We start from the raw sequence: 26,971 nt of genomic DNA, 5'->3' as shown, positions 1-26,971 counted from the left end.
CCATGCGTGTTCTTTTTAATATATAGAAATTATATATATATATATATAAATAAAATACATGCATATATTATAGTTTATGCCTGCCATGCCTAAAGTTAACAAGACAAATGCGATAAGTAGTTAATATATCTAAATGTAACTGGCCATGCATAATATACTTCTTTTTAATTAAAATACTTTGTGTACTTAGTTTTTTTTATTGACTGCATATCTTGCACTCAGTTAATGTTAATTGTTATATATAGAGAATTTAAGTGCTATTTTATCATTAACAATAAACATAAAATTGATCCTAAAGGTAAATCTATTTAAATTGGACATTGTGTATGAGCTTTCCAGAACACGTTTATGCCTGCATTCTGCATAGTAGGTAACCTTAAGGGCACCCCTGTCCTGACGGGGCCTAAAGTTAGAAATACTTAGATTTTGGCAATTATAAATCCAGTTATAAAGTGGCATTATAAGTAATTACATATGTTAGGTCATTAAATGATTACTGGACAGAAAACACATTAAAGGAAACTATTTGAATACCTCTAGTGCTTGCTTTTGGAATTTTTCAATTTCCTGTCTCAAAATTTGCCTCTCTTTCTGCAATTCATTTATTAGGCCCTGTAGTTCCAGTGATCGCTTGTTGCTGATTTGCAGCTGGTTCTTTAGTTCTGTAATAGTTGCATTTTTTTCACCATCTACTTCATCTTTACATTTCTTGACTTCCTCATATTCTAGTCTAACATAGCGCAGCTCTTCTTCCAGCCTCAGGTGCTCTTTAGTCAGATTTTCTGTTATTGACTGCAGCCTTTCTATCTCTATTTTACTCTCATTTAGGCTTCGGTTTCTCTCTTCAATGGTTTTCTGCAGGTGCTCATTTCTTATATGAGCCTGCCGTAGGTTTTCCTGCTCTACGTGTAGCTGCCGACGTAGACTTTCCACCTCAACTACAAGTTTACTCAGCTCATCAATGTTTCTTTGCTGGTCTCTGAGTTGACCATCTAAAGACTCTCTCTGTTGCCTTAAGTCTTCTTCAGTTTGTCGTTTAATGATTGTAATTTGCTCTACTTGTTGTGTTAGAGTTGTGATCTTTTTCAGTTGTTCACTATTAGTTCTTCTAAGAGCCTCCAACTCTTCTTCAAACTTTTTATTTTTTGCATACTCGTCTGTAGTAATTCTTTTTTGCCTGTTTATCTCTTCGTCGAGTTTATTCTTTTGTGTCTGCAGCTCTTTCAGATTGACTTGAAGTCTGCTAATTTCATTATCTTTCCCTTGTTTTTCTGTGAACAGTTTCTGATAATCTGATTTAAGTCTTATTAATTCTTGCTCCTGGATCTTTAATTTACTTATGGTCTCTGTAGCATTGTTGTTGGATTTCTGTAGGTCAAACTGGGCCCTTTGTAACTTAACATGCTCATCCTCAAGTTTTTTCTTTTGGTCTAATTCAACCTCAATAACTTTTTTCAGCCTTTCAATTTCTTTATTGCGTTCCTGGATCGTTTTGGCAGCATCATCAAGGGATTTTTTGTTTCTTTGCTCCTCCTCAGTTCTACGCATGTTAAGTTGCCTTAATTCAATCTCTAGTTGTTGCTTCCTTTGAGTCAACTCTGTAGTGAATGACTTCTGCTGGAGAGCATCATCCTCCGTTTTTTTAAAATTATTTGTCATTTGTGTTAGAGAGGACTTTAGTCTGTTTACCTCTGACAACAAGTCTCGTTTCTCTCTTGTTAGATTATCTAACTGTTGATTTAAGCCAGTGATGTTGTCTTCTTTTTCAATACTTAGTTCATGGATAGTGGTTTTTGTAATATTAATTTCTGTCTCATACTTGTTTTTTAAATTTATAAGCTGATCGTCACAACTGTTTCTTACCTTTACAAGCTCGTTTTCATATTGTTTCCGACGTGCAGCTTCCTCCTGAAGTTGGTACTTCAACTTGTTAATGTCATCGTTTCTATCTTGAATAGTCCTGCTAGCTTCTTCCAGTGATATATTAAATCTTGTAATTTCATCTGAATGACTGGTAATTAATTTTTGTAATTCCTTTTCTAAATGCTGCTTTCTCTGAGCAAGCTCAGACCCTGAGGCTTTCTGCTGGAGAGCATCATCTTCTGCCCTTCTGCGCTGTTCATTTGTTTGGACAATGTTTTCATTAAGTCGGGTGATTTCTTGGGTAAGATCTCTATTTTCTCTGGCGAATTTCTCAAGTTGGGCTCGTAATTCATATGTGTCTTCTTCCTTCTGAACGGTTATTTGCTGTATTGTGGTCTTCGTAATGTTTATTTCAGATTCATACTTGTTCCTCAAACTACTGACCTCATCATTACACTGCTTCCTTACCTTTGACAGCTCATTCTCATAGTCCCGCTTCCTCTGGGCCTCTTCCTGCAGAAGAACTCTTAGCCTCTCTATCTCATATTCCTTCTCCTTGACTGTCTTCTCAGTTTCAATTTTGTGGCGGTTGACACCTTCTAATTCACTATGCCTCTTTTGCTGAATTTGGTCAAATTCATTCTTCTGCAGTTCACATCTGTCCTCCAGTGCTTTTCTCCTCCTTTTCTCATCATCTATCTCATATGTGAGCCTGGTTATCTTTTCATTAAGCTCATTTATCTGACTGTAACTTTTTTCAAGGTTCTGTTTTGCAGTAGACCCTTCCATTTCTGCCTTCCTCTTCATATCTTCCAGAAGAAGGTATCTTGATTTGTACTCAGAGCATTCTATCTGATACTTTTGAAGATTCTGATCAAGAAACTTGTTTTTCTGGGAATTATCTGAGTTTGCATCTCTAGCAAGGCGCAGTTCCTCCTCAAGTAGCTCAATCCTAGTGTTTTTCATCTGTTGAAAAATACAAATATTTGTCACAATTTTATTTTATAATCCTATTATATTTGTGCACTTAAATTATTCCATTATGTCAGTACTTCAGTGTGTTAATGAATAATACATGAAAACCTGTAAACGGGCTTTTAAGGGTCTCCCCACTCTGAAAATATCTACTAGATTAAGCATCAGCTGCATTCCTTATTATGCTGGTTCTCTACAACAAGAATTTTGGAAAAGTTCAAGATATGAAGATGGGGACTCACCAACATAAAGCCCAGTGTCTATTAGATTATATGTGGGTGACTGATCTTTACATATTTACATATTGCTATAAGAACAATTGAGTAATTGAGTGAGATGTTATGATAATCTGTTTTACGAATTATCATAGAATTAGAATAATCTATGTTAGACTTTATGGGTAAACTAAAATATTTTCTCAACTGATGAGATTCATGAAATACAGTTAAGCAAATCCCTATTATGTACAGTACTGTGCAAATGTTTTAGGTAGGTGTGGAAAAATGCTGCAAAGTAAGAATGCTTTTAAAAATAGAAAGGTAATTAGTTTATTTTATCAATTCACAAAATGCAAAGTGAATGAACAAAAGAGAAATCTAAAATCAGTTCAATATGTGGTGTTACCCTGTGCCTTCAAAACAGAATCAATTATTCTTGGCACACTTGCACATGGTTTTTAAGGACCTTGGCAAGGAGGTTGTTCCAAACATCTTGGAGAACTAATCGCAGATCTTCTGTGGATGTAGGCTTGCTCATGTCCTTCTTTCTCTTCATGTAATCCCAAACCGACTTGATGTTGAGAACAGGGCTCTGTGGGGGCCATATCATCACCTCCAAGACTCCATGTTCTTCTTTACACTTAATATAGTTCTTAAAGGTGTATTTGCATCTCATACAATGGGGGCATATCGCTAGGATATACCCCCATTGTCTGATAGGTGCGGGTCCCACCACTGAGACCCGCACCTATATCGAGAACGGGGCCCGCAAGTGGAGGAGGGCGCACTGCGCATGCGCAGCCGCCCTCCATTCATTTCTATGGGGCCGCCGAAAATAGCCGAGCACTGGCTCGTCTATTTCCATCGGCCCCATAGAAATGAATGGGAGCCTGGGCCGCGCTTGTGCGGTACGCTCCCATTCACTTCTATGGGAGCAGCACATGGTGGTGGACGGACCCCGGGAAATCTGGGGTCCTCCAGACACAGCTCTCTCCGCCCCTTTCTCATTATAGGTGCGGGTCCGAGCAGTGGAATAAATCTGACCAAATACCCAAATCTATTAACTGAAATGTATGGTGCCTCCACTATGCTTCACTGTTGCCTGCAAATTACCAATTACTGGCCTGCTCTCTAGCCCTTCAACACACAAACTGGCTTCTATTACAGCCAAATACTTCAAATATTGACTCATCAGTCCAGAGCATCTGCTCCAAACAGTAGATGGGTGTTCCTGGGTCCCACTGGTTTCTGCCAGTTCTGAGCTGATGGCACTGCTGGACATCTTCCAATTTTGAAGGGAAGTAAGCATGATGTGTCTTTCTTCTGCTGCACTTTTTTCAGTAAATAGACATGGAGATTTGGTCAGGATTAATGGTGTCCTCAACACTCAGAAATATAGACAGATACTTATCTATCATATATTACCATCAGGGAGGCATTTAATTAGCTCCAACTTTATTCTGCAGCAGGACAGCGACTCCCAAACATGCAGCCAATTTCATTAAGAACTATCTTTAATGTAAATGAAAACAGGGCGTCCTAGAAGTAATGATATGGGGGCCACAGAGCTCTGATCTCAACATCATCAAGTCTGTCTGCAATTACATGAAGAGACTTGAGCAAGCCTGCATCCACAGAAGATCTGTAGTTAGTTCTCCAAGATGTTTGGATCAGCCTCCCTGCAGAGTTCCTTCAAAAACTGTGTGCAAGTGTACCTAGAAGAAGTGATGCTGTTTTGAAGGTGTTTATACCAAATATTGATTTGATTTCTCTTTTGTTCATTCACTTTGCATGTTAATAGCTTATTTTTTATAAATTAACAACACTTTTATTTATGAAGGCATTCTTACTTTGCAGCATTTTTTCCACATCTGCCTAAGGGTCCATTCAGACGTCCGTAGAATGGGTCCAGATCCGTTCCACAACGTTGCGGAATGAATCCGGACCCATTTATTCTCTATGGGGACGGAAGAGATGCGGACAGTACACAGTGTGCTGTCCGCATCCGCATTTCTGGAGCGTGGCCCCGATCTTCCGGTCCGCGGCTCCCGAAAAAAATAGAACATGTTCTATTGTTGTCCGCAATTGCGGACAAGAATAGGCAGTTCTATGGGGGTGTCGGCCGGGGGTATTGTGGATCCACAATACACTACGGACGCGTGAATGGACCTTAAAACTCCTGCACAGTACTGTATGTCTGCGAAGGAGATCACTGCATGTAAATGCATCTTTCACCTTCACTGAGGATCAGCCAGCTGTTCGGAAAGAAAGCTCCTTTCTTGACAATCGTCTGCTCAGTTGATCAGTATAAAGGAGCCTTTAGGTGATCTTCTGAACCCACCAATTTCACATAGATTTAAATTGTATGGATAGCTGTAGACTGTTCCATGCACAATTACTGTACGATAACTTTGCTGACGTAGCACAAATACCATGCATTAGCAGGCACTTTATTCCACTACATGTTTTGTGGCAATTATAAGCCTAAAGTGCCACTTTATGTACATTGCAGATGCTTTTAATGTTATGTACAAGCCTTGTCAGCTTGGATTAAGTATTAACATTTTAGAGGTGTTTTATAATAAAGTACCTTCAAGTCTTCCATGCTGTTTGCTATCTCATGCAAAAATCTGTAGAAATCACCTCCTCTAGTGAGCAACGCAACGTAGCGTGCTTGGATGTCAGAAGCCTGAAGAAATAAATGACAGGACTATCATCTTATATCTTAGATAATTAGTGCATGATGAAACAGTGCTGATCTCTGATATATACATGTTGATATGCATTCTAATGTGCAATTATATCATATCTAATTAGCTGCTTCTCTAATATAATAACATAATGACATAATTTGCTATTATAATAATGATATTACATTCAGATTGTGTTGTCACGCCTTCCCAAAAATATATTTCTTAATGTTCCATTGTTTATAAAGGACTTGGTTACTCTGGTTACATGTAAGCCAAGGAGCACTACATAATGTCAGGTAGCAGCTATTAAAGCAAATACGATTTTAGGGAGTATAAACAGAGATAACCTAATGTGATATTACCCCGTTATAAATCCTTTCTAAGACCACATTTAAATAAGGGATTCCGTTTTGGGCCACACATACTATAAAGGATATAGGAGAGCCAGAAAGGGTTCAGAGACAGGTGACAAGCCATTAGGATGGAAGGGGGCTCAGCTTGGAAAAAAAAAAGACACTTTGGATGTGATCTCATTTACATGTATAAATATATGTATTGTCATACAAACTGCCACCACATGGTTTATTCAACCAAAAGACTTTACAAAGGACCAGGGGACATTTGTTACGTGTGGAGGAAAGGCAATCTAGACATCAGTACAGGAAGAGTAAACTATGGAATGTCCTACCCCAAGAGGCGGTAAAGGCGGATACTATGTTAACTTTTATAAAGGGGCGAGATGCTTGTCTAGTAGCAAAAGCTATTGGTGGTTATAACTAATCTAACAATCAATGTTGTATAATTGATCTGAGAAAGGTTGAACTTGATGGACCTGGTGTCTTTTTTAACCTATGTAACTATAGCACCAACGTCTCTGTTGTATGGTTTGATAACCAGTACTTGTAGCGCTACCAATTTACTGTTATGAGACCATGATATATATAACTTATCAACAGGCATGAATTAAAAAATGTCCAACCAACCTCTTGCAAGACGACAACTGCTGGGGATTGTACCACGGTCCTTTTTATTGGGATGTTAAGTAAGGTTTCCAGTCCAGCACTGTATGATGCTAACTGGAGCTCATAATCCTAAATAAGTACAGGAAAGAACATTGTTATTAGTATAAATGCCCTCTTATGTAATATATATTGAAATATTTGTACACAGATTACTTGACCGGGAGCTAGGCTACAGTAACCCGGCTACTACACTTTAAACGAAAATGTGTTACAAGTGATTGCTCTGGCTTCTGGGAACATATGATCGGCGGGGGTGCCCGTTTTTGGACCCCACCCTAAGGGTAGTCCATCAATATGTGGATCCTGGAAAAACCCTTTAATTTTTAATGAAGAGATATAAAACATTAAAAAAAAAACTGCTTTAAAGGGGTTGTGCCAAATTTAGAAGTTATCCCCTAGCCACAAGATAGGGAATAACTAATTGTTTGGGGTCTGTCTATTGGGGCTCCCACCGGCCCTGAAAATAGAGTTCCGATTCTCCTGATCTGATGGAGCAGCGGGTTGAGCATGCACCCTGCTGCTCCATTCTCTCTCTATGGGACCGCCAGAAATAGCCAAGCAATGTACTCCACCATCTCCAGCACTCCCATAGGGAATAGGGGATAAATAACCGATCACTGAAAGTCTGATCGCTGAGACCCCCACGATCTTGAGAATGGTTCCTATGTGCCCATCCTGATATAGCGGTAAGCCAAGCATGCGCCCTGCCGATCCATTCCTTGTCTATAGGACTGCTGGAGATAGCAGAGTATAGCGCTCGGCTATTTCTGGCAGTCCCATAGAGAGTGAATGGAGAGGCAGGGCACATGCTCAGCCTGTTGCTTGTCAGAATAGGAACATAGGACCCATGATCTCAGGATCGGTGGGGCCCCAGTGATCACTTACTTATTTCCCATCCTGGGGTTGGAGATAACTTTAATACTTGGCACATCCTCTGTGTTATGTGGGTCTCATATACCCTTACCTTGATAGATGATGCGCATTGTTCTGCAGTCTTCATGACCTCTTCTATCTTTTCTCTTTTGCCTTGTATTTCAACATTCAGATTCTGTGAAGCAAAAGAAAAGTTTGAATTCTGGTACTATTAATATGTAAAGTGTCTACATTTTGGTCTGAGAGACAATTAGCGTGCTTCCAGACCAGTGTGAAGGTCTTAACATAACCTTGCAACTATTAACTTGTTAACAAACATGTTTAGACAGGTAATATAGTTCATCAGGCAGATTATACAGGATAGTTTTGCAGAATGGTAGAACCAGAATTCAGAGGCTGACCAGGACCAGAATGAAGGGCTTGACATTGATGCTATGGGTAAGGGCGTTAAGCATATCTGGTTAGTTCCCATCTATAGCAGGGGCATTACTTGTCCAGTAAGTTTACCCACCTTTTGTTCATTTAGGTATCTCGCAACAGTATTGGCATCTGAAAGCTTTGCAGACTCTAAGACGTCTAGCTTCTGTTTGGTGTCACTGATCCACTTGCTCAGGGACTGATACATATCTCTATAATTCCTCAGCTGTTTTCCTTGCTTCTCAAGCTCCCAAGATCTAAAATAAAGAATACACAAGACATGAATACATTTACAGCCCTCTGCTCAGTATATGAGATGCATCGCTGTTAATTCTCCATATTATTCTTATGGTCACCACAGTCCTATGGTGGAACTAGGTGGCCCATACCCAATGTCCTAGAGCTCTTCATTCTCATGCTAACGACAATGAAATGTCTACGTATAAACTTCTGTTCCCAGATTATTATGCTCTTCTCTCATATTGTACACAGGTTATTTATATAAACATTTACCTGTCATCAATCTCTTTATCTATCCTGTGCCAGCGCTCAGTCAGTTGATTGGCTTTGTCAGCGAATTTGGAGAGGTCTACTTCACAGTATGGATAGGCCTGGGCAACACGGTCATTTATCTGCAGTGTTTTCTTCAGCTCTGTATCCAGAGATATCAACTGTGGTTTCTTATGCTCTAGTTCAGCTTTCATGTTCTAAAAGATATATAAATTATAAAAGTTATTATGTAGGAAAGGGTGTATAATATTAGAAAAGGACACACCGGTAATGTGGAATGGTTGGTCCTGCATATGGATAAAAAAAACTAAAATAAAAGTTCACGCTGTCAATATCACCAGCCTGATCCAGAGGTAAAGTCTCCAGATCTAATAAGCAAAACACTTTGTTATCATTAGTGTAAGGAACTACCGTGTTTGGACACCATGAAGAATTTGAGTAGATGCAAAAAGATATAGAGATTGGCAATAATGGTGGACGCACCATCATAGATGGGCAGATAGCCATATAAAATATATCACAGGGGATTTATCAAAACTAGTGTAATGTAAAAGTGGATGAGTTGCCCAGAGCAACCAATCTAATTTAAGCTGTGGTCTCCGTTGCATGTGACGCCCACATTAGGTGTGCTGGATGCCGGCCTGAAGTTTACTCTGCGATCCTTGCTGAGGTGGCGTTTGTGGGTAGCGTCTTAGCCGCATAATGATACGTTTGTGGCTGGTGTCCTATCTGGGCGGGGTCTTTGCCGCATAGTGATAAGTTTGCTAGGGCCGCGATGTTTATGGGCGGTGCATTGTGGACAGATGCGCTCCTTTGGGCTGAGTGAATGTCGCATGAGCGCATAATTTTTTCGGGATCCCGCACTGACGTACGCTAACAATGTTAAGGTGTGTGCAAACAAAGTTCTGCTGCTGCTTGGGCTGTGGGGGCAGACAGGAGAATGGGGAACCCCAATGTCGCTTATATAATCTGTTGTTGTTTTCAATTGTTATGTTCACACAAGGTGTGTGTTAAGAGACCATTTTTTATTTTTTATTTTATTTATATGTTGTCACAACCAGTGTGTGTGGAAGTACTAAAGGGATGGTTGGCTGGATATATGGTGGGGATTGTGGTGAAAAGCAAAATCGAGAGAAGAAAAAAATTGAGTTTTAAGGGGGGGGATCTTTTCCCCTTCTTTGGAGATATATCCACGGGTTTTTATTGTGTGTTGTATGAAGCCTGGATCCTTGGCTTTGGGCATGAGTGTGTTGATTGAAAAGGGGCGGGGGCTTGGGTGTGCTAGAGATTTGTATCTAAAAGTACGTAAAGAAGGAGTCCAAGAAGAGTAAAAAGAGGGTGGGGCAGGGTTGTTGGATGCGTGTCAGCATATAAATGAGGTTAAGATGTCTTTCTACTTGGGTTTCTCCTTTATTGGGCATTTTTCTGGTCAGGCATTTTTTTGTGTAATTCCAATGCTTCTTTTGTATGCATTTGTAATGAGCTTTTTTGGATAGTCCTTGTCTATAAAACGTTTTTGTATTATTTTCGCTTGTTCTTTGAAGTCTACGTCGTTTGTACAATTGCGTCTTAACCATTTGTATTGGCTGTATGGAACGTTCTGTAGCCATTTTTTATGGTGGAAACTTTTATAGTGTATATAGCTGTTTGTGTCTACCTGCTTAAAGAAAGTTTTTGTTGTAAGGGTGTTGTTTGTATTGGAGATTGAAATGTCTAGGAAGTCTATGTGGGTTTTATTAAAGTTTGGGGTAAGGGAGATTCCCCAGTCTGTGTTGTTTAATTCTTCGCAGAATTCTAATGCTGAGGATTCAGTACCGTCCCAGATGATGAAGACATCATCTATATATCTTTTATAGTAGATGATTTCTTTCCTCTGGCTATTGTAGACATGTGTTTTTTCAAATTGCCACAAAAAATGTTAGCGAAAGCCGGTGCCACTTTCGTACCCATCGCGGTCCTCCAGCATTGGCGATATGTGCGGTCATTGTAAATAAATAAAAAATGTTTTCTAGGATGAAAAGTAGGCCTTCCAGCAGAAACAAGATCTGTGGTGATTTGAGTGTGTGGTCCTCCTTTAGTGCGTTTTCTACACATCTGATGCCTAGATCGTGTTGTATGTTGGAATATAGTGCTGTCACATCCATCGTTAGTAGAGCATATATAAGGACACATATGCTCACTGTCCTGATGAAGGGGGCAGTCCGCCCCAGAAATGCGTAGACGAAACCATAAATAAAAATCCTTTTATTTATCTACTGTCCTGACTTCCTTCTGCAGCAGCGCCGTTCCAAAAGGTCCATTTCTTCCAAACCTACCTACTGTCCACCATATCCCTGTGACCGTATCCCACGGCAACGGGGAAGGACCTGGGCAGCAGCAGCAGCAGACACCCCCGCAAACTGGACGGGCTATTTACCAGCTAAAGTGATTCATAGGAGTTGTGACTCATCACAACCCAAGACGGTAAGCACAATCAGTGTATTGGTGTTTTTAAACTATCAAACAGTTCCACACACAGCTGCCTCCTGTCCCTCTCTTTTTTTATCTATAGAGGGAAGGCTGTCAGTCACTTATAGGATCGTCTCCTTGTCTTCAAAGTCCAGAAAGACCAGGAATTTAAATGTATTAAATACAAGTTTCACTGAATCTTTTTCCATAAAACTATAAATCAATCTACTCAGCTTTTCCTGCTCTGTAAAATGACGCCTGCAGATTATAATGGGTTTTCATGGTGACAGGATCCAGGAAGCAAAGCTCCATTCAAAGTGTAGTGGTTGTGCTGGGTTACTGCAGTTCCCATTGAAGTGAATGGGAGCTGAGGTGCAGTAACCTGACAACCACTACACTTTGAACGAACATCTGATCAGTGGGGGTGAAGGGTGTCCGACCTCTACCGATTTGATATTGATGGCCTATCCTCAGCTCAAAAAAAAGCTTTAACCCTATGCTCACAGCTGCAGTGAATGTCCACCGTTTAATACAGTGTTGTTTTCATGTTCAGCATTCTGTGTTAATTCATTTCTTGTCATTACTATCAGATTGGTAGAGGTCAAGAAGGCTGGACATTCACTTAAGGTCAATTAAATCTGAGCCCACATACAAAAGAAAAATGGAGACTTGCATTTAAAGACAATTGAGTGTGCCCTCTGGCATTTTCCTTACCTTCAGCACATTTCTACATGCTTCAACTTTTGCTGGATCAAGAGAAATGGTTTCTTCTTCTGTTAATCGAGCTTCAGAAACCTTTATCAGATCTTCAGTCTGAAGAATACTCTGGAGTAGAATTTTCAGTGACTGGAGTCTTAAGGGCACATAATGAAAATAATTAGCAGGCATATAATAGAAGATACCTGTCTAAAGAATGAAGACTGCACACTAATTTTCTGGCTGGAAGTGAAGCTGTTTAATATGAAGTTCTCTTCCATAAGTTTATTTCCCATATGCTGTATAATGCTAACTGCCTTAAGAGGTGGTGATGGTGAATTCAATAAAAGACCTAGAAGGACCTGGATGTATTTCTGGAGTGTAATAATATTACAGGCTATAGTTATTAGATTTTTGGAGAAGTCGTTAAACTAGGGAGTTATTCTGATTGGCCAACTGGATTCGAGAATGAATTTTTTTTCCTCTAAAATGAAGAAAATTGGCTTTTACCTCACAGTTTTTTTTTTTGCCTTCCTCTGGATCAACTTGCAGGATAACAGGTGGGACTGAATGGACAGATGTCTTTTTTCAGCCTTACAAACTATGTTACTATGTAAAATTCAAATAGCGTCAAACATGGACCTTCCAACGTGGACCTTTAATGGGACTTAAATGTTGGACTAGAATAAAAAAAATCCCAATCATCTGGCAGGGGAATGCTCCCTTTGCCAGACCATCAAGTACCAAATTAATGGAATTTTGCAGTATTATTATCATACTTGTTATTACTTGTGGCCTTTTGAGGAAGCTAGTCCATTAAATCGCTATGTAGTATAACTCTGGGTTTGTTTTATGGTGATCTTTCAAACATAAGGTTGCTTGGCTGCTTTATATGGCAGTGCAGATTGCTGAAATCTCTTATAAAACATAAATATAGTAATAAGACTAATTATTAAACCACCATAGTTATGCGTATGGAGTTTGAAATGTAATAATTCTGTATTCTACCTTTCTGAATGGTCTGCAGAGAAGCCTTGAATATTCTCCATTTTCTTTAATAGTGCATTCAGCTCAGACTGGAAATACGATGACTTGTCAGAGTCTTTTAAGCTCAGGATCATCTCTTTAATCTTGATAATTTGGGCTGATATGTTCTGTGCATCTCCTCTCAAAGACTGTCAAATATAGGCAGAGGAAAGACACCAGAATTATATATAACATATAACACCAAAATAAAAAACTGTAAGGATGCCCTAGTCATCATGAAAATACATAAGAATCAAGAGAATACCTCCATAACTTGCAAACCATTTTAATTTTTTTCATATACAAATATCATAACTCCAGATATTGAAGGTGTTTTTCCAAGACTTTAATATCGATGATCTATCCTTAGGATGGGATATCAATATCAAGTTGGTAGGTGTCCAACTTCCGACCTTTAGTATTATTACCTTGGAAAATCTCCTTTAAGCGCAATATAAAAGCATATAATTAATTACTCATCATTAATATTGACATACCCCTATATCGTTTATTCTGTAAGACAAATCTCTGAGGGTTTCTTGGTCAACATTGTAGACATTCCTTTGCAGAAGCCTTGTCTCATGGATCTCCAGTTGCTGGCGGATCTTTTGTAGCTCTAGCAACAACCAGTTCTCGTTCTTCAGCCTGTCATGGTCTACTACAGTAGTAGAAATGTTACCTCCTTTCACATTTGAGGCAGAAGTTTGGGTAACAACTTCAACTCTTTCAGCTGAAAGCAAATAATAAAGATACAAAGATGTTAAGGAACGATAAAATGCTGATATAGTCATGAAATCCAAATATTAAGAGGTACATACACATACCAACTTTACTAAGACATATTTGGGACCTGACAAAAATACTTATTTAGCCTAGTTTTAGGACAACTATGGTCCATGAACATTTAGATATACAGTTGGATGAAACTAGGCTCAGATAATAGCATAAAACCACTATTGTGCTTTTCAGCCTTTAATATAGCACAAACTAGTAAACTGTATCCCTTAGAAGATGTATCATCTGATGATGCATATACCACTAAATGAAAATGTCGAGGTTCGCATGCACCTGCTTAAATGCATTACCACTGTATTTCAAATCTACATGGTTGAGTCACATTATTATGAACACTTCCTACTTTCAACGTCAGCAGCTCATAAAGGAAGTCACGTGTCATAAGCTGGCTTGGTGGGTATATAATTTGTGCGATAGGCTATCTGTATACATATCCCTCGTTGCGGACACGGGTAAAAGGGGCAGTTTATCAGCTGCAAAAAGGGATGAATATTAGCTTTCAGGCTAATGGTGGCAGCATTTCTGAAATGGCACAGTTTGTAAACTGTTTGCAAGCTGTTGTGGCGAAAGTGTATTGTGAATGGACAAATGGCATCGTAGTGAAAAAGCGACATGGAAACTGCGGAGCAGCACCTGCCATCAATGTGAACATCCGCTACGAATGTCCACGAGGGCAGACCGACATGCTACAATGGAGCAACTCACTGCCAAAATGAACCAGGGTGCTACCAGATGTTTGGCTAAAGCTCTATGGGGCTCTGAAGCAGATGGATGGTCACTGCACCTCTGCTAACAAAGTTACATCGAAAGAAAAAGCTTTAATTTTCACAGCTGTATCGGAATTAGACCTCCATTGATTGGCAAAGGGTTTCCCTCTCTGATGATTTAAATTTTCTGCTTAATTGAACAGATGGACGTTGGCGTGTCAAGCAAGAAACATCAGAGAACAGACACTCTGCAACCATTGCTGCAAGAACACAAGCTGGTGGTTGCAGTGTTATTTATGGTCTGAGGAATGTTTTCTTGGCATTCTCTGAGCCTACTCATAGAAAGAACAGGTACACTCAACCAATTTATGAATCCATATAGATTAGGTACACCCATACATGCCGATTGTCATCCCTAGGGTGGATGGCATCTTCCAGCAAGACAATGTGACATGTCACATGTGTAGAAATGTCCAACATTGTTTGGAAGAGCATGACGAAGACTTCCAAGTACTACCCTGGCCCCCTAATTCCCCAGAATTGAACCCAATTGAGCATCTGTGGGACCACCTCGATTGTCGTGTTCACTCAATGGATCTTCCTCACACACTCTCAAGCAGCTGTGGGATGTACTGCAGTCAGCATGGCTCCAGATATCCCATCTAGCTGCTGTCCATGCTGCACATGGTGGTTCTGGATACTAGCTGGTGGTCATAATAATGTGAATCGATTATGTATGTGATACGGATCCTGAAAATGGTTGCATGCATGAGGCCTTAAATTACTATATTTATATTCCCTAGAGTCCAGTAATAAACACTGTATATTGTTTTTAGAGTCTATAACAGCTTGAATTTAATGCACAGAGGTCATCACTTTGTGTCTATCTCCATGATTGATTAATTTTGTCTAAGCACTTTGGTTTAGCCCTGTTCTCCAAAATCATACTGATGATTCAACATTATGACAATGGCCCTAAGCTTTTGGTAGGCTGCATTAGACAGATTGTCTATCAGATGATCGTTAACAAGCGTTCGTAGTAACACTTATTAGCGATCATCTGGCAGTCTAAAACTGCCGATGATTACCCAATGAACGAGCAAACTTTCGTTCATCGGGCAATCCAAATCTTTCAACAGGTTTAAAAATTATTGTTCGCCGGTGGCAGATCGTGGTGTCTAATCACGATCTGCTGCCGACAAACAATGATTCAATGTAGGGCAGAGCAATGGCATAACGATCACCCCTCCATATACTGTGGAGGAGATGGCGGCATGTAATAGAAACAGTCCTCCTCTAACGAGCAGGAGGTTGCTGGGAAGTCACACTTCCCTTCCAACAATCACCCACCTTATCTGGCTGTCTAATACAGCCTTAAGGATTAGGTTGTGTTAGAAAATTAGCAGTTAAGCACATATCTACTTACAGGTGTTTATTTGTGGTGGTGGTCTTGTCTTGATGTACGTGGTCTCCTTAGTTTGGTAGCTAGGGAGCTGTACTACCAGGGTCTGATAATGTTTCTGCGCTTCAGAAAACTGACTGTGCATTTTCCTTTTGTCTTCTTCACCGAACATGTTTGAACCCTGGCTGTTTCTCATGAACTCCTGATAATGTATTTCCAAATCGGTAACAACCTTTTGGTAGTCTTCTTGGCGCATGGTCTTCAGCTGTAATAGGAAGTTATAGATTTAGTAACATACTTAAATAAAATATATTGTATTAATTGAATATGAGTGGTTTAAACTTCTACCTTAGCAAGTGTCATGGTCCTAATTTTCTCTATGTCAATCATGCAGTAGTGCCATGACACCAAGCTCTTCATATTGATGTAAAGTTGGTTCCAGAGAGCCAGAATTGCTTCATAAAACTGCTCTATTCTGAAGTATTTAAAACACAAGTTATGTTATACTTTTGCTGAAGAGAATGGAACAAGTAGAAGAATTTCAATTTTAGTAGCAAGCGTTCAATATCTAGTCTAGAGGAAGCTATAAACTGCTGGATTTATGGTCAGTTACTAGATAATTCCATCAAATCAGAGCATACATGGCCAGGCTTAGAAAGCCAAAACTATCTCTGGCACTTAAAAGAATTTTCCGAGATTTAGGTTTTAACTCTAAATAGGTCATCAGTATCTGATTGGTGGGGGTCCGACATCCGGGACCTCTGCCGATCAGCAGTTTGAGAAGGCACCGGAGCTCCTGTGAGCGCAGCAGGCTTCTGCGTGCTTACCGAACACAGCGCAATACATTGTACAGTGGCTGTGCTTGGTATTACGCTCCGCTCCATTCACTTCAATGGGGCTGAGCTGTGTCTAGGCCATTTGAGCAATGAACATGTTGTCACTGGCCTAGGAAATGCTGGAGAAGGCAGTGGCGCCGCTACTACTACTACTACTCCTCAAACAGCTGATAGATGGAGGTCCCGGGTTTCAGACCCCCCCCCCGCCACACTGATCAGATACTGTTGCCCTACCTAGAGGTCATCAGTATTATCGAAAACCCCTTTAACCCTTTCTACCCCAAAGATTTTTTTTGTTTTTCTGTTTTGCACTCCCTGCCTTCCCAGAGCCATAACTTTTTTATTTATCTGTTCACATAGCCTTATGAGGGCTTGTTTTTTTGCAGGACAAGTTGTACTTTCCAATGCCACCATTTAATATTGCATATGATGTAGTGGGAAAAAAATTCCAAATGGGGTGAAATTGCAAAAAAAAAAAATCTATTCCACCACAGTTTTACGTTTTTTTTGTTTTTTTTATGATGTTCGATAAAACTGACCAGTTACTATAGTTGTATAGTTTTTCTTGCGTTTTGATAGTGATAAAATAATAAAAAAGTGGGAAAAATATGTTGTTTTTTTTGTCGCCATATTTTGACCCCTATAACTTTTTTGTAATTATGTGTACAGAAATGTGTGGGGGCTCATTTTTGCAGGGTGATCTGACATTTTTATTGATACCATTCTGGGGTGTATGAATGACTTTTTTGAATCGACCATTTTGACTTTTTATTCGGTTTTGCTGTTTGCCGTATGGGGAGTATATTTTTATACTACGGGCATTTTTGCACATGGCGACACCCATGATGTGTATTTTTTTAAACTTTTTAGTCTTATTTTGAAATTTTTATGTTTTTTTTTATTTAAAAATTATTATTATTTTTTTTACACTTTTTTATAGTTTTCATAGGGAACTATAACAAGCAGTCATTCGATTGCTCTTCTCATAGACCTCCACTAGCATTGGAGTCTATGAGAAAATTGCTAGTTTCCTATGGAGCCCTATTACAGGCAAGGGCTCCATAGGAAATACTGTGCAGCAGCCTCCTGTCATTCACAAAGAAACAAACAGCAGGCCACCTGTGCCTATGGCATCCGCTCAGGGCGCCATCTTTAAAGACCCGGCCAGTGCCGTACTATTACGGCGCTGGTCGGGAAAGGGTTAATGGCATGTTATTTATCAGCGAGAACCTTTAAAATTAACTTACTTCGAAGACAGGTCTACAGCTCCTGGATTTGGTGGTGGGATAATCAAACTGACAGAAGGAACCACCATGTCTAGCCCACCAGGACCAGTCACGTTCCATTTGCTGCGCTGAGAATTATTCTTCAAGATGCATTCATCTCCTTTGTGTATAACTTTCTGTGTGGAAATGTCATCCAATTCATTGTAGTAAACCATTTCATACATTTTTGAATAAATAAGTGCTCACTGATGAATATCAAATGTTGGTTCAACATGGAAATCATTCATGCTTACATAAGTGTCAATTTATTCCAGATATATGTAGTAGAAAGTCGCCAGAGATATCAGTGGCATGTAGCAGAATGTAATAGCCATGTTGCAGGATGATCATCGTTCATTGGACATAGTTTGCTGTTACAAAGGTCTACATGGCACTGATATTTCTGCTGAATTCCTATTGCAGATAACTTTCCAAAGTCCATCCAAAGTGACGTTATCCATTTTCTTGTATGTGAAAATACATTTACACTTATCTAAGCATCAGTCATTGAATGAAACTACATTAACATATTAGGGAACTGCTTTATCTCCATCTGAAGACTCTCGTGGCCCCTGTGTAAATCCAAACACGCATTTCTCTGCTTCTATTATTTACGTGCCATCTAATGAAAATTGAACCAAATAATATATGGTACCTGGTCCTGCTTGTAGTCACAAAGAGCCTTGAGAACGATTGGTTTGTCTCTTCTGTAGTCCGGGTTTCTTGGCTTGAGCTGTACTATTTTCTTGGATTTATTGACCAAATTTTGAACCTGTCGTTTGTATTCATTAATTTTGTCTCTTTCTTTCTGTAAAGGAGAGGAAATCAACTTTTAACCACACAAACCCCAGTAGCCAGTAAGTAGCATTCAATTAGTTCATTTGATAATCTGCCATATAGTAATTATATATATATATATATATGACAGAGTGGAGATGTCTGGGCCTGCTTAATGATGTAGTAAGAAATGAAGGTCAGAATCATACCTCCAAATCTTTAATCATTTCCAGGACGCGTGACAACGGCATGCTTTTGTCACATGGGTACTTCTTCCGGATAGTGTCTTGAAGGTTTGTTAAGTAAGTCTGGGTGCCCTCTGCCTCATCAAAAAACTGAAAATAAATGATAATAAGAGTGAGACTGAAAGAAAATATTCCAATTGAACAAATAACACATTAGTAAGATTATGTTTAATGAGAGTTTATTATTTTTATCATTCATAGGAATTTATAGTAGAGTTGTCGAAAAGATTTAAAGAGGTTGTCCCATTTGACACATTGATGGCATATCGCTACGATATGTCATCATTGTCCCATAGGAGTGGGTCCCAGAGGTGGGAAGAGCATCCATGTCAAGAACAAGGCCCGGCTGGGTCAACCCCGATGGGTCAACCCCTTTAATAGCAAAATACTTTAGCTTGGGACATGTTATATAATGAAGAATCCATATATCAAAAGGTGTCTACAAATGAAAATGCTTTAGACAAAAGAACATAGAAAACATTGCAAAATGTTGGCAACAAAGAGAATAATGTTTAGAAAGACGCACCACATCTATCACACAGCTTGTGCCACTGTGATAAATTTGGTGCATCCTCTGCCTGCCTGGTCTAGTTTTATATATGGTAATTTTTCATTTATGTTTTTCAAAGTAAAACAGGGAACTGAAAGGGAAATAGGGGGAAGATTTATACAAATATATGTATTATTAATATCTATCCAAAAATGAGTGAAAGTGTCCCCACAATACACATACATTGGTATTAGAGGCAACCCCAACGATCAGCTGCTCTAAGAGACCGCCGTGTTCCTTGAGCATCGTGGCCTCTTCCTAGGCCATTGACGACACATACAGTCACATGGCCTAGGCGCAGCTCAGACCCATTCAATACCAAGTACAGCTGCTTTCCTATGTATGCTCATTGGAGTGCTGATTAGCGGGGGTGCCGAGTGTCTGACCCCCAACGATCAGGTATTGATGACCAATCATGAGGATAGGCATAAATGTTAAACACCCATAAAACCCCTTTAAAATGATAGGAACACTCTCAAATGTCTTCAGGTATGGATGACATGACTTGTAGTCTTATTGGTAACAAACAGCCATTGAGTTTTTAGAGAGTAACAGCAATTACAACACATAATAGCTTACTTGAAAGTAGGTAGCATTTTCTTTCAGGTGAACATCAATGCATTTGGTAATTTGAAGAATCCAGCTCCACTGAGTCTGCAGGGTATCCATGTAAGCCTGAGAAAGAATAGCCAATATTAGTAAAGATCGAATGAACACAATATTCATTTAAGGGGTTGTCTGGCTTAGACAAGGCAGTTTTCATATCCTCTGTTAGGTAATTCTAGGTAACTGTGGAGGTCACTCCACCACATTGCCACACTGCGATAAAGTGTATTTATTGCTCAAGAGGACCCATGCATTGAATTTCAATTAGCACTGTGTACTGCTTAATTTCCCCAGCAGCAACAATGAGTTAAATGCAGTGACCATTGATCATTACCAGTGTCCATCTAAAGCTAGCCATACAATTACAATAACTGCCAGCCTAACACTCATGCAGCTGACATCTATTCCTCCTGACTCCTCAGACATTTGCTTGGTTTCTCAGTGGGAGTAAGCCCCTTCCAGACACCTCTGCTGACAGCATATCTCCCAAGAGAACAAAAGATCTGGCATATTAAAATTAAACATGACTAAATGGGGATTTAGACGGGCAGATTATCGGGAACGAACTTTCCTGCAAACGCTCGTTAACGGGTGATCCTGTCGTTCGTGCAAGCACCTAAATTATCTTTTCTGGGCAGCAGATCATGCTGTCTAAACAGCGATCTGCTGCCCAGAAACAATGCAGCTGTATGAAGATGAGCGATCACAATAGCAATCCCTCATTCTTATACTGTGGAGGTGATCGGTGCATGTAAATGCAACGCTTCACCTCTATTGAGCGAACTTCTTTCCCAACAATTGGCTGGTCTTCAGCACATGTAAATGTGCCTTAAAGGTCCCTTTAGAGGGGACAGTTCAGCAGGCGATTGTCCAAAAGGAAGCGTTCCTTCCTGGCAAATGCCTGCTCATCAGTGGAGGAGACCCCTGCATGCAGCGATCTCCTCCACAGTATAGGGAGGACTGATTGCTAATGCCATGGGTCATTCCCATACAGACTTATTGTGATGTCTAAACATGCTCTGCTGCCGGCAAACAACGATTTAGGTGCCTACACAAACGATCACGAGCGTTTCGCCCATTCATCGGGTAATTGGCAGCACCTTTACACCACCAGATAATCGTTATTGAACGTTCCTATAAACACTCATTAGCGATTATCTGTCGGATTCTCGGTATGTGTAAAGGGCTCTTTATTCTTCCTTCCCCTGACATCATCTATCAGGGCAGAAACGGCACACTTGCATGCACCTAAAATAGTCACCAGGTTTAGCTGACTTTGCTCTTACATTTATGGGCACATTAAGTCTTTTGATGACCGAAATGATGCCAAAGCAACCTTTAACTGAACAACCCATTAGACTCTAATCTTGTCAGAGGCACATGTAACACAATATTGAGATTTGGCTCAAAATGGATTTGTCAAGATCAGTAATGTAGAAGGTTTTCTTTGCGCTCCTAGCGAAAACCAGACATCATGATGCACTGGGAAGACTGACAAACACTACAACCTTAGTTCACCATACCCACGGTATATTTCGACTTGAAAGCCCCCAAATAGTAATCACAGGGGTGGCTGAAATTTTTCCATTAGGCACTCTGAATAACTTTCTAATGAGTAGTTACCATGGAGCAAAAGATGCAAGTTCAGCTTGTATTGTGTACTGGAGAGCACTTACTGGCATTTCTTGTCAAAACTAATGACCTCCTCATTCCAGAGTTCTGTAGATTAGAGGGATCTTTCAACTTTATCATAATCCTACCTCAATCTTGTCTGCTGCTGGATGTTGATTCATGATCAGCTGGTCACTTTCTAGCTTCAGTTTGTTCAGATCTTTTTCCTTTACCTCTAACTGACTCATAAGTTTCTGGAGAATAAGAAAATAAAAGTTGAGGAGCAGGTAGCTGATGACAAGGGGAAGAAAAGTATGATTTTTGGTTATTTTCACTAGTGACACCAAATGCTGCATTTAAAATCCTAAGGAAGTAATCACTGTAAGCCTTGTCAAGCCTTTAATAATATGCTGTAACTCATAAGTAGAGTTGAGCGAACACCTGGATGTTCGGGTTCGAGAAGTTCGGCCGAACATCCCGGAAATGTTCGGGTTCGGGATCCGAACCCGATCCGAACTTCGTCCCGAACCCGAACCCCATTGAAGTCAATGGGGACCCGAACTTTTCGGCACTAAAAAGGCTGTAAAACAGCCCAGGAAAGAGCTAGAGGGCTGCAAAAGGCAGCAACATGTAGGTAAATCCCCTGCAAACAAATGTGGATAGGGAAATGAATTAAAATAAAAATTAAATAAATAAAAATTAACCAAAATCAATTGGAGAGAGGTTCCATAGCAGAGAATCTGGCTTCCCGTCACCCACCACTGGAACAGTCCATTCTCAGATATTTAGGCCCCGGCACCCAGGCAGAGGAGAGAGGTCCCGTAACAGAGAATCTGTCTTCATGTCAGCAGAGAATTAGTCTGCATGTCATAGCAGAGAATGAGGCTTCACGTCAGCCACCACTGCAACAGTCCATTGGCATATATTTAGGCCCAGCACCCAGGCAGAGGAGGGAGGTCCCGTAACAGAGAATCTGTCTTCATGTCAGCAGAGAATTAGTCTGCATGTCATAGCAGAGAATCAGGCTTCACGTCAGCCACCACTGCAACAGTCCATTGGCATATATTTAGGCCCAGCACACACACAGGCAGAGGAGAGAGGTCCCGTAACAGAGAATCTGGCTTCATGTCAGCAGAGAATCAGTCTGCATGTCATAGCAGAGAATGAGGCTTCACGTCAGCCACCACTGCAACAGTCCATTGGCATATATTTAGGCCCAGCACACACACAGGCAGAGGAGAGAGGTCCCGTAACAGAGAATCTGGCTTCATGTCAGCAGAGAATCAGTCTGCATGTCATAGCAGAGAATGAGGCTTCACGTCAGCCACCACTGCAACAGTCCATTGGCATATATTTAGGCCCAGCACCCAGGCAGAGGAGGGAGGTCCCGTAACAGAGAATCTGTCTTCATGTCAGCAGAGAATTAGTCTGCATGTCATAGCAGAGAATGAGGCTTCACGTCAGCCACCACTGCAACAGTCCATTGGCATATATTTAGGCCCAGCACACACACAGGCAGAGGAGAGAGGTCCCGTAACAGAGAATCTGGCTTCATGTCAGCAGAGAATCAGTCTGCATGTCATAGCAGAGAATGAGGCTTCACGTCAGCCACCACTGCAACAGTCCATTGGCATATATTTAGGCCCAGCACACACACAGGCAGAGGAGAGAGGTCCCGTAACAGAGAATCTGGCTTCATGTCAGCAGAGAATCAGTCTGCATGTCATAGCAGAGAATGAGGCTTCACGTCAGCCACCACTGCAACAGTCCATTGGCATATATTTAGGCCCAGCACCCAGGCAGAGGAGGGAGGTCCCGTAACAGAGAATCTGTCTTCATGTCAGCAGAGAATTAGTCTGCATGTCATAGCAGAGAATGAGGCTTCACGTCAGCCACCACTGCAACAGTCCATTGGCATATATTTAGGCCCAGCACCCAGGCAGAGGAGGGAGGTCCCGTAACAGAGAATCTGTCTTCATGTCAGCAGAGAATTAGTCTGCATGTCATAGCAGAGAATGAGGCTTCACGTCAGCCACCACTGGAACAGTCCATTCTCAGATATTTAGGCCCCGGCACCCAGGCAGAGGAGAGAGGTCCCGTAACAGAGAATCTGTCTTCATGTCAGCAGAGAATTAGTCTGCATGTCATAGCAGAGAATGAGGCTTCACGTCAGCCACCACTGCAACAGTCCATTGGCATATATTTAGGCCCAGCACCCAGGCAGAGGAGAGAGGTCCCGTAACAGACAATCTGGCTTCATGTCAGCAGAGAATCAGTCTGCATGTCATAGCAGAGAATCAGGCTTCACGTCACCCACCACTGCAACAGTCCATTGTCATAAATTTAGGCCCAGCACTAGTGTTGAGCGGCATGTCCCATATTCGAATTCGCGAAATTTTGTGAATATTCGAAAGAATATTCGTAAAATATTCGCGATTATTCAAATTCGTTATTATTTCGCATATGCGATAATTCGAATTATCGCATAATACATATGCTATGCAAAATTCACATGTGCGCTAATGAAATCGCCTTACGAAGATTCGCAACTCAATTCAATCACTAATGTATGAATGCAATGCCCTTTGCCTCTGTTCTGGGACAAGTGTAGATATTCGCATGTGCGCTAATAAAATCGCCTTACGAAGATTCGCACCTCAATCACTTTCTAGGGAATGTGAGACTTTTGGGAATCAATCGAGATACAGTGGGGGGTGATGACAGTAGTTGACAGAGTACAGATCAATGTAATCTGTAAGGTGGAAAGTAAAATAAAAAATACGAATATTCGTAAATCGAATTTTACGAAGTTCTACGTATTCGCGAATATGGTGCTATACTATATGAATGCACAGGCCTTTGCCTCTCTGTTCTGGGGACAAGTGTAGATATTTGCATTTGCGTTAATAAAATCGCCTTACGAAGATTCGCAGCTCAATTCAATCACTAATGTATGAATGCAAAGCCCTTTGCCTCTGTTCTGGGACAAGTGTAGATATTCGCATGTGCGCTAATAAAATCGCCTTACGAAGATTCGCAACTCAATTCACTAATGTATGAATGCAAAGCCCTTTGCCTCTGTTCTGGGACGTGCCGATATTCGCATGTGCGCTAATAAAATCGCCTTACGAAGATTCGCGCCTCAATCACTTTCTAGGCAATGTGAGTAAGATCTGAGCTGTTGGACCTTTGGGAAACAATCAATTATATGTGTACTGTAATTTTGTGGGGGGGGGGGGGGAAACAAAAAACGAATATTCGTTTTTACGAATATATAGCACTATATTCGAAATATTCGCGAAATCGCGAAGTTGCGATATTCGCGAAAAAAATTTGCTTTTCGAATATTCGCGCTCAACACTACCCAGCACCCAGGCAGAGGAGAGAGGTCCCGTAACAGAGAATCTGGCTTCATGTCAGCAGAGAATCAGTCTTCATATCATAGCAGAGAATCAGGCTTCACGTCACCCACCACTGTAAGAGTCAATTTTCATAAATTTAGGCCCAGAACCCAGGCAGAGGAGAAAGGTCCCGTAACAGACAATCTGGCTTCATGTCAGCAGAGAATCAGTCTTCATATCATAGCAGAGAATCAGGCTTCACGTCACCCACCACTGCAACAGTCAATTGTCATAAATTTAGGCCCAGCACCCAGGCAGAGGAGAGAGCTCCCGTAACAGAGGATCTGGCTTCATGTCAGCAGAGAATCAGTCTGCATGTCATAGCAGAGAATGAGGCTTCACGTCACCCACCACTGCAACAGTCCATTGGCATATATTTAGGCCTAGCACACAGGCAGAGCAGAGAGGTCCCGTAACAGACAATCTGGCTTCATGTCAGCAGAGAATCAGTCTGCATGTCATAGCAGAGAATGAGGCTTCACGTCACCCACCACTGCAACAGTCCATTGGCATATATTTAGGCCTAGCACACAGGCAGAGCAGAGAGGTCCCGTAACAGACAATCTGGCTTCATGACAGCAGAGAATTAGTCTGCATGTCATAGCAGAGAATGAGGCTTCACGTCAGCCACCACTGCAACAGTCCATTGGCATATATTTAGGCCCAGCACCCAGGCAGAGGAGAGAGGTCCCGTAACAGAGAATCTGTCTTCATGTCAGCAGAGAATTAGTCTGCATGTCATAGCAGAGAATCAGGCTTCACGTCAGCCACCACTGCAACAGTCCATTGTCATAAATTTAGGCCCAGCACCCAGGCAGAGGAGAGAGGTCCCGTAACAGACAATCTGGCTTCATGTCAGCAGAGAATTAGTCTGCATGTCATAGCAGAGAATGAGGCTTCACGTCAGCCACCACTGCAACAGTCCATTGGCATATATTTAGGCCTAGCACACAGGCAGAGCAGAGAGGTCCCGTAACAGACAATCTGGCTTCATGACAGCAGAGAATCAGTCTGCATGTCATAGCAGAGAATCAGGCTTCACGTCAGCCACCACTGCAACAGTCCATTGTCATAAATTTAGGCCCAGCACCCAGGCAGAGGAGAGAGGTCCCGTAACAGACAATCTGGCTTCATGTCAGCAGAGAATCAGTCTTCATATCATAGCAGAGAATCAGGCTTCACGTCACCCACCACTGTAAGAGTCAATTTTCATAAATTTAGGCCCAGAACCCAGGCAGAGGAGAAAGGTCCCGTAACAGACAATCTGGCTTCATGTCAGCAGAGAATCAGTCTTCATATCATAGCAGAGAATCAGGCTTCACGTCACCCACCACTGCAACAGTCAATTTTCATAAATTTAGGCCCAGAACCCAGGCAGAGGAGAAAGGTCCCGTAACAGACAATCTGGCTTCATGTCAGCAGAGAATCAGTCTTCATATCATAGCAGAGAATCAGGCTTCACGTCACCCACCACTGCAACAGTCAATTGTCATAAATTTAGGCCCAGCACCCAGGCAGAGGAGAGAGCTCCCGTAACAGAGGATCTGGCTTCATGTCAGCAGAGAATCAGTCTGCATGTCATAGCAGAGAATGAGGCTTCACGTCACCCACCACTGCAACAGTCCATTGGCATATATTTAGGCCTAGCACACAGGCAGAGGAGAGGTTCATTCAACTTTGGGTAGCCTCGCAATATAATGGTAAAATGAAAATAAAAATAGGATTGAATGAGGAAGTGCCCTGGAGTCCAATAATATATGGTTATGGGGAGGTAGTTAATGTCTAATCTGGACAAGGGACGGACAGGTCCTGTGGGATCCATGCCTGGTTCATTTTTATGAACGTCAGCTTGTCCACATTGGCTGTAGACAGGCGGCTGCGTTTGTCTGTAATGACGCCCCCTGCCGTGCTGAATACACGTTCAGACAAAACGCTGGCCGCCGGGCAGGCCAGCACCTCCAAGGCATAAAAGGCTAGCTCTGGCCACGTGGACAATTTAGAGACCCAGAAGTTGAATGGGGCCGAACCATCAGTC

The 26,971-nt window shown here is 41.2% G+C and overlaps 1 protein-coding gene across 3 annotated transcripts in view; it reads right to left on the bottom strand.

Moving 5' to 3' along the window:
* The window catches only part of LOC122938204 (desmoplakin), a 64,453-nt gene that overhangs the window by 4,288 nt on the left and 33,194 nt on the right, over positions 1–26,971 (bottom strand). Inside the window, exons 8-23 of one of the 3 annotated variants that reach the window (XM_044293567.1) lie at positions 21,685–21,789; positions 19,898–19,993; positions 18,733–18,858; positions 18,402–18,554; positions 17,729–17,883; positions 15,994–16,120; positions 15,670–15,910; positions 13,239–13,471; positions 12,724–12,890; positions 11,734–11,872; positions 8,575–8,768; positions 8,156–8,318; positions 7,736–7,819; positions 6,733–6,840; positions 5,647–5,745; positions 535–2,829 (exon numbers count right to left, since the gene is read on the bottom strand). In XM_044293567.1, coding sequence (XP_044149502.1) covers positions 535–2,829; positions 5,647–5,745; positions 6,733–6,840; positions 7,736–7,819; positions 8,156–8,318; positions 8,575–8,768; positions 11,734–11,872; positions 12,724–12,890; positions 13,239–13,471; positions 15,670–15,910; positions 15,994–16,120; positions 17,729–17,883; positions 18,402–18,554; positions 18,733–18,858; positions 19,898–19,993; positions 21,685–21,789 — 4,485 coding nt within the window. The remainder of the gene's footprint in view (positions 1–534; positions 2,830–5,646; positions 5,746–6,732; positions 6,841–7,735; positions 7,820–8,155; positions 8,319–8,574; positions 8,769–11,733; positions 11,873–12,723; positions 12,891–13,238; positions 13,472–15,669; positions 15,911–15,993; positions 16,121–17,728; positions 17,884–18,401; positions 18,555–18,732; positions 18,859–19,897; positions 19,994–21,684; positions 21,790–26,971) is intronic. The other 2 variants (XM_044293568.1, XM_044293569.1) reach the window with 2 other exon arrangements.

The sequence above is a fragment of the Bufo gargarizans genome, chromosome 5, assembly GCF_014858855.1.
Source record: "Bufo gargarizans isolate SCDJY-AF-19 chromosome 5, ASM1485885v1, whole genome shotgun sequence".
Taxonomy (NCBI): Eukaryota; Metazoa; Chordata; class Amphibia; order Anura; family Bufonidae; genus Bufo; species Bufo gargarizans.
This window is presented reverse-complemented; position numbering and strand designations above follow the sequence as displayed.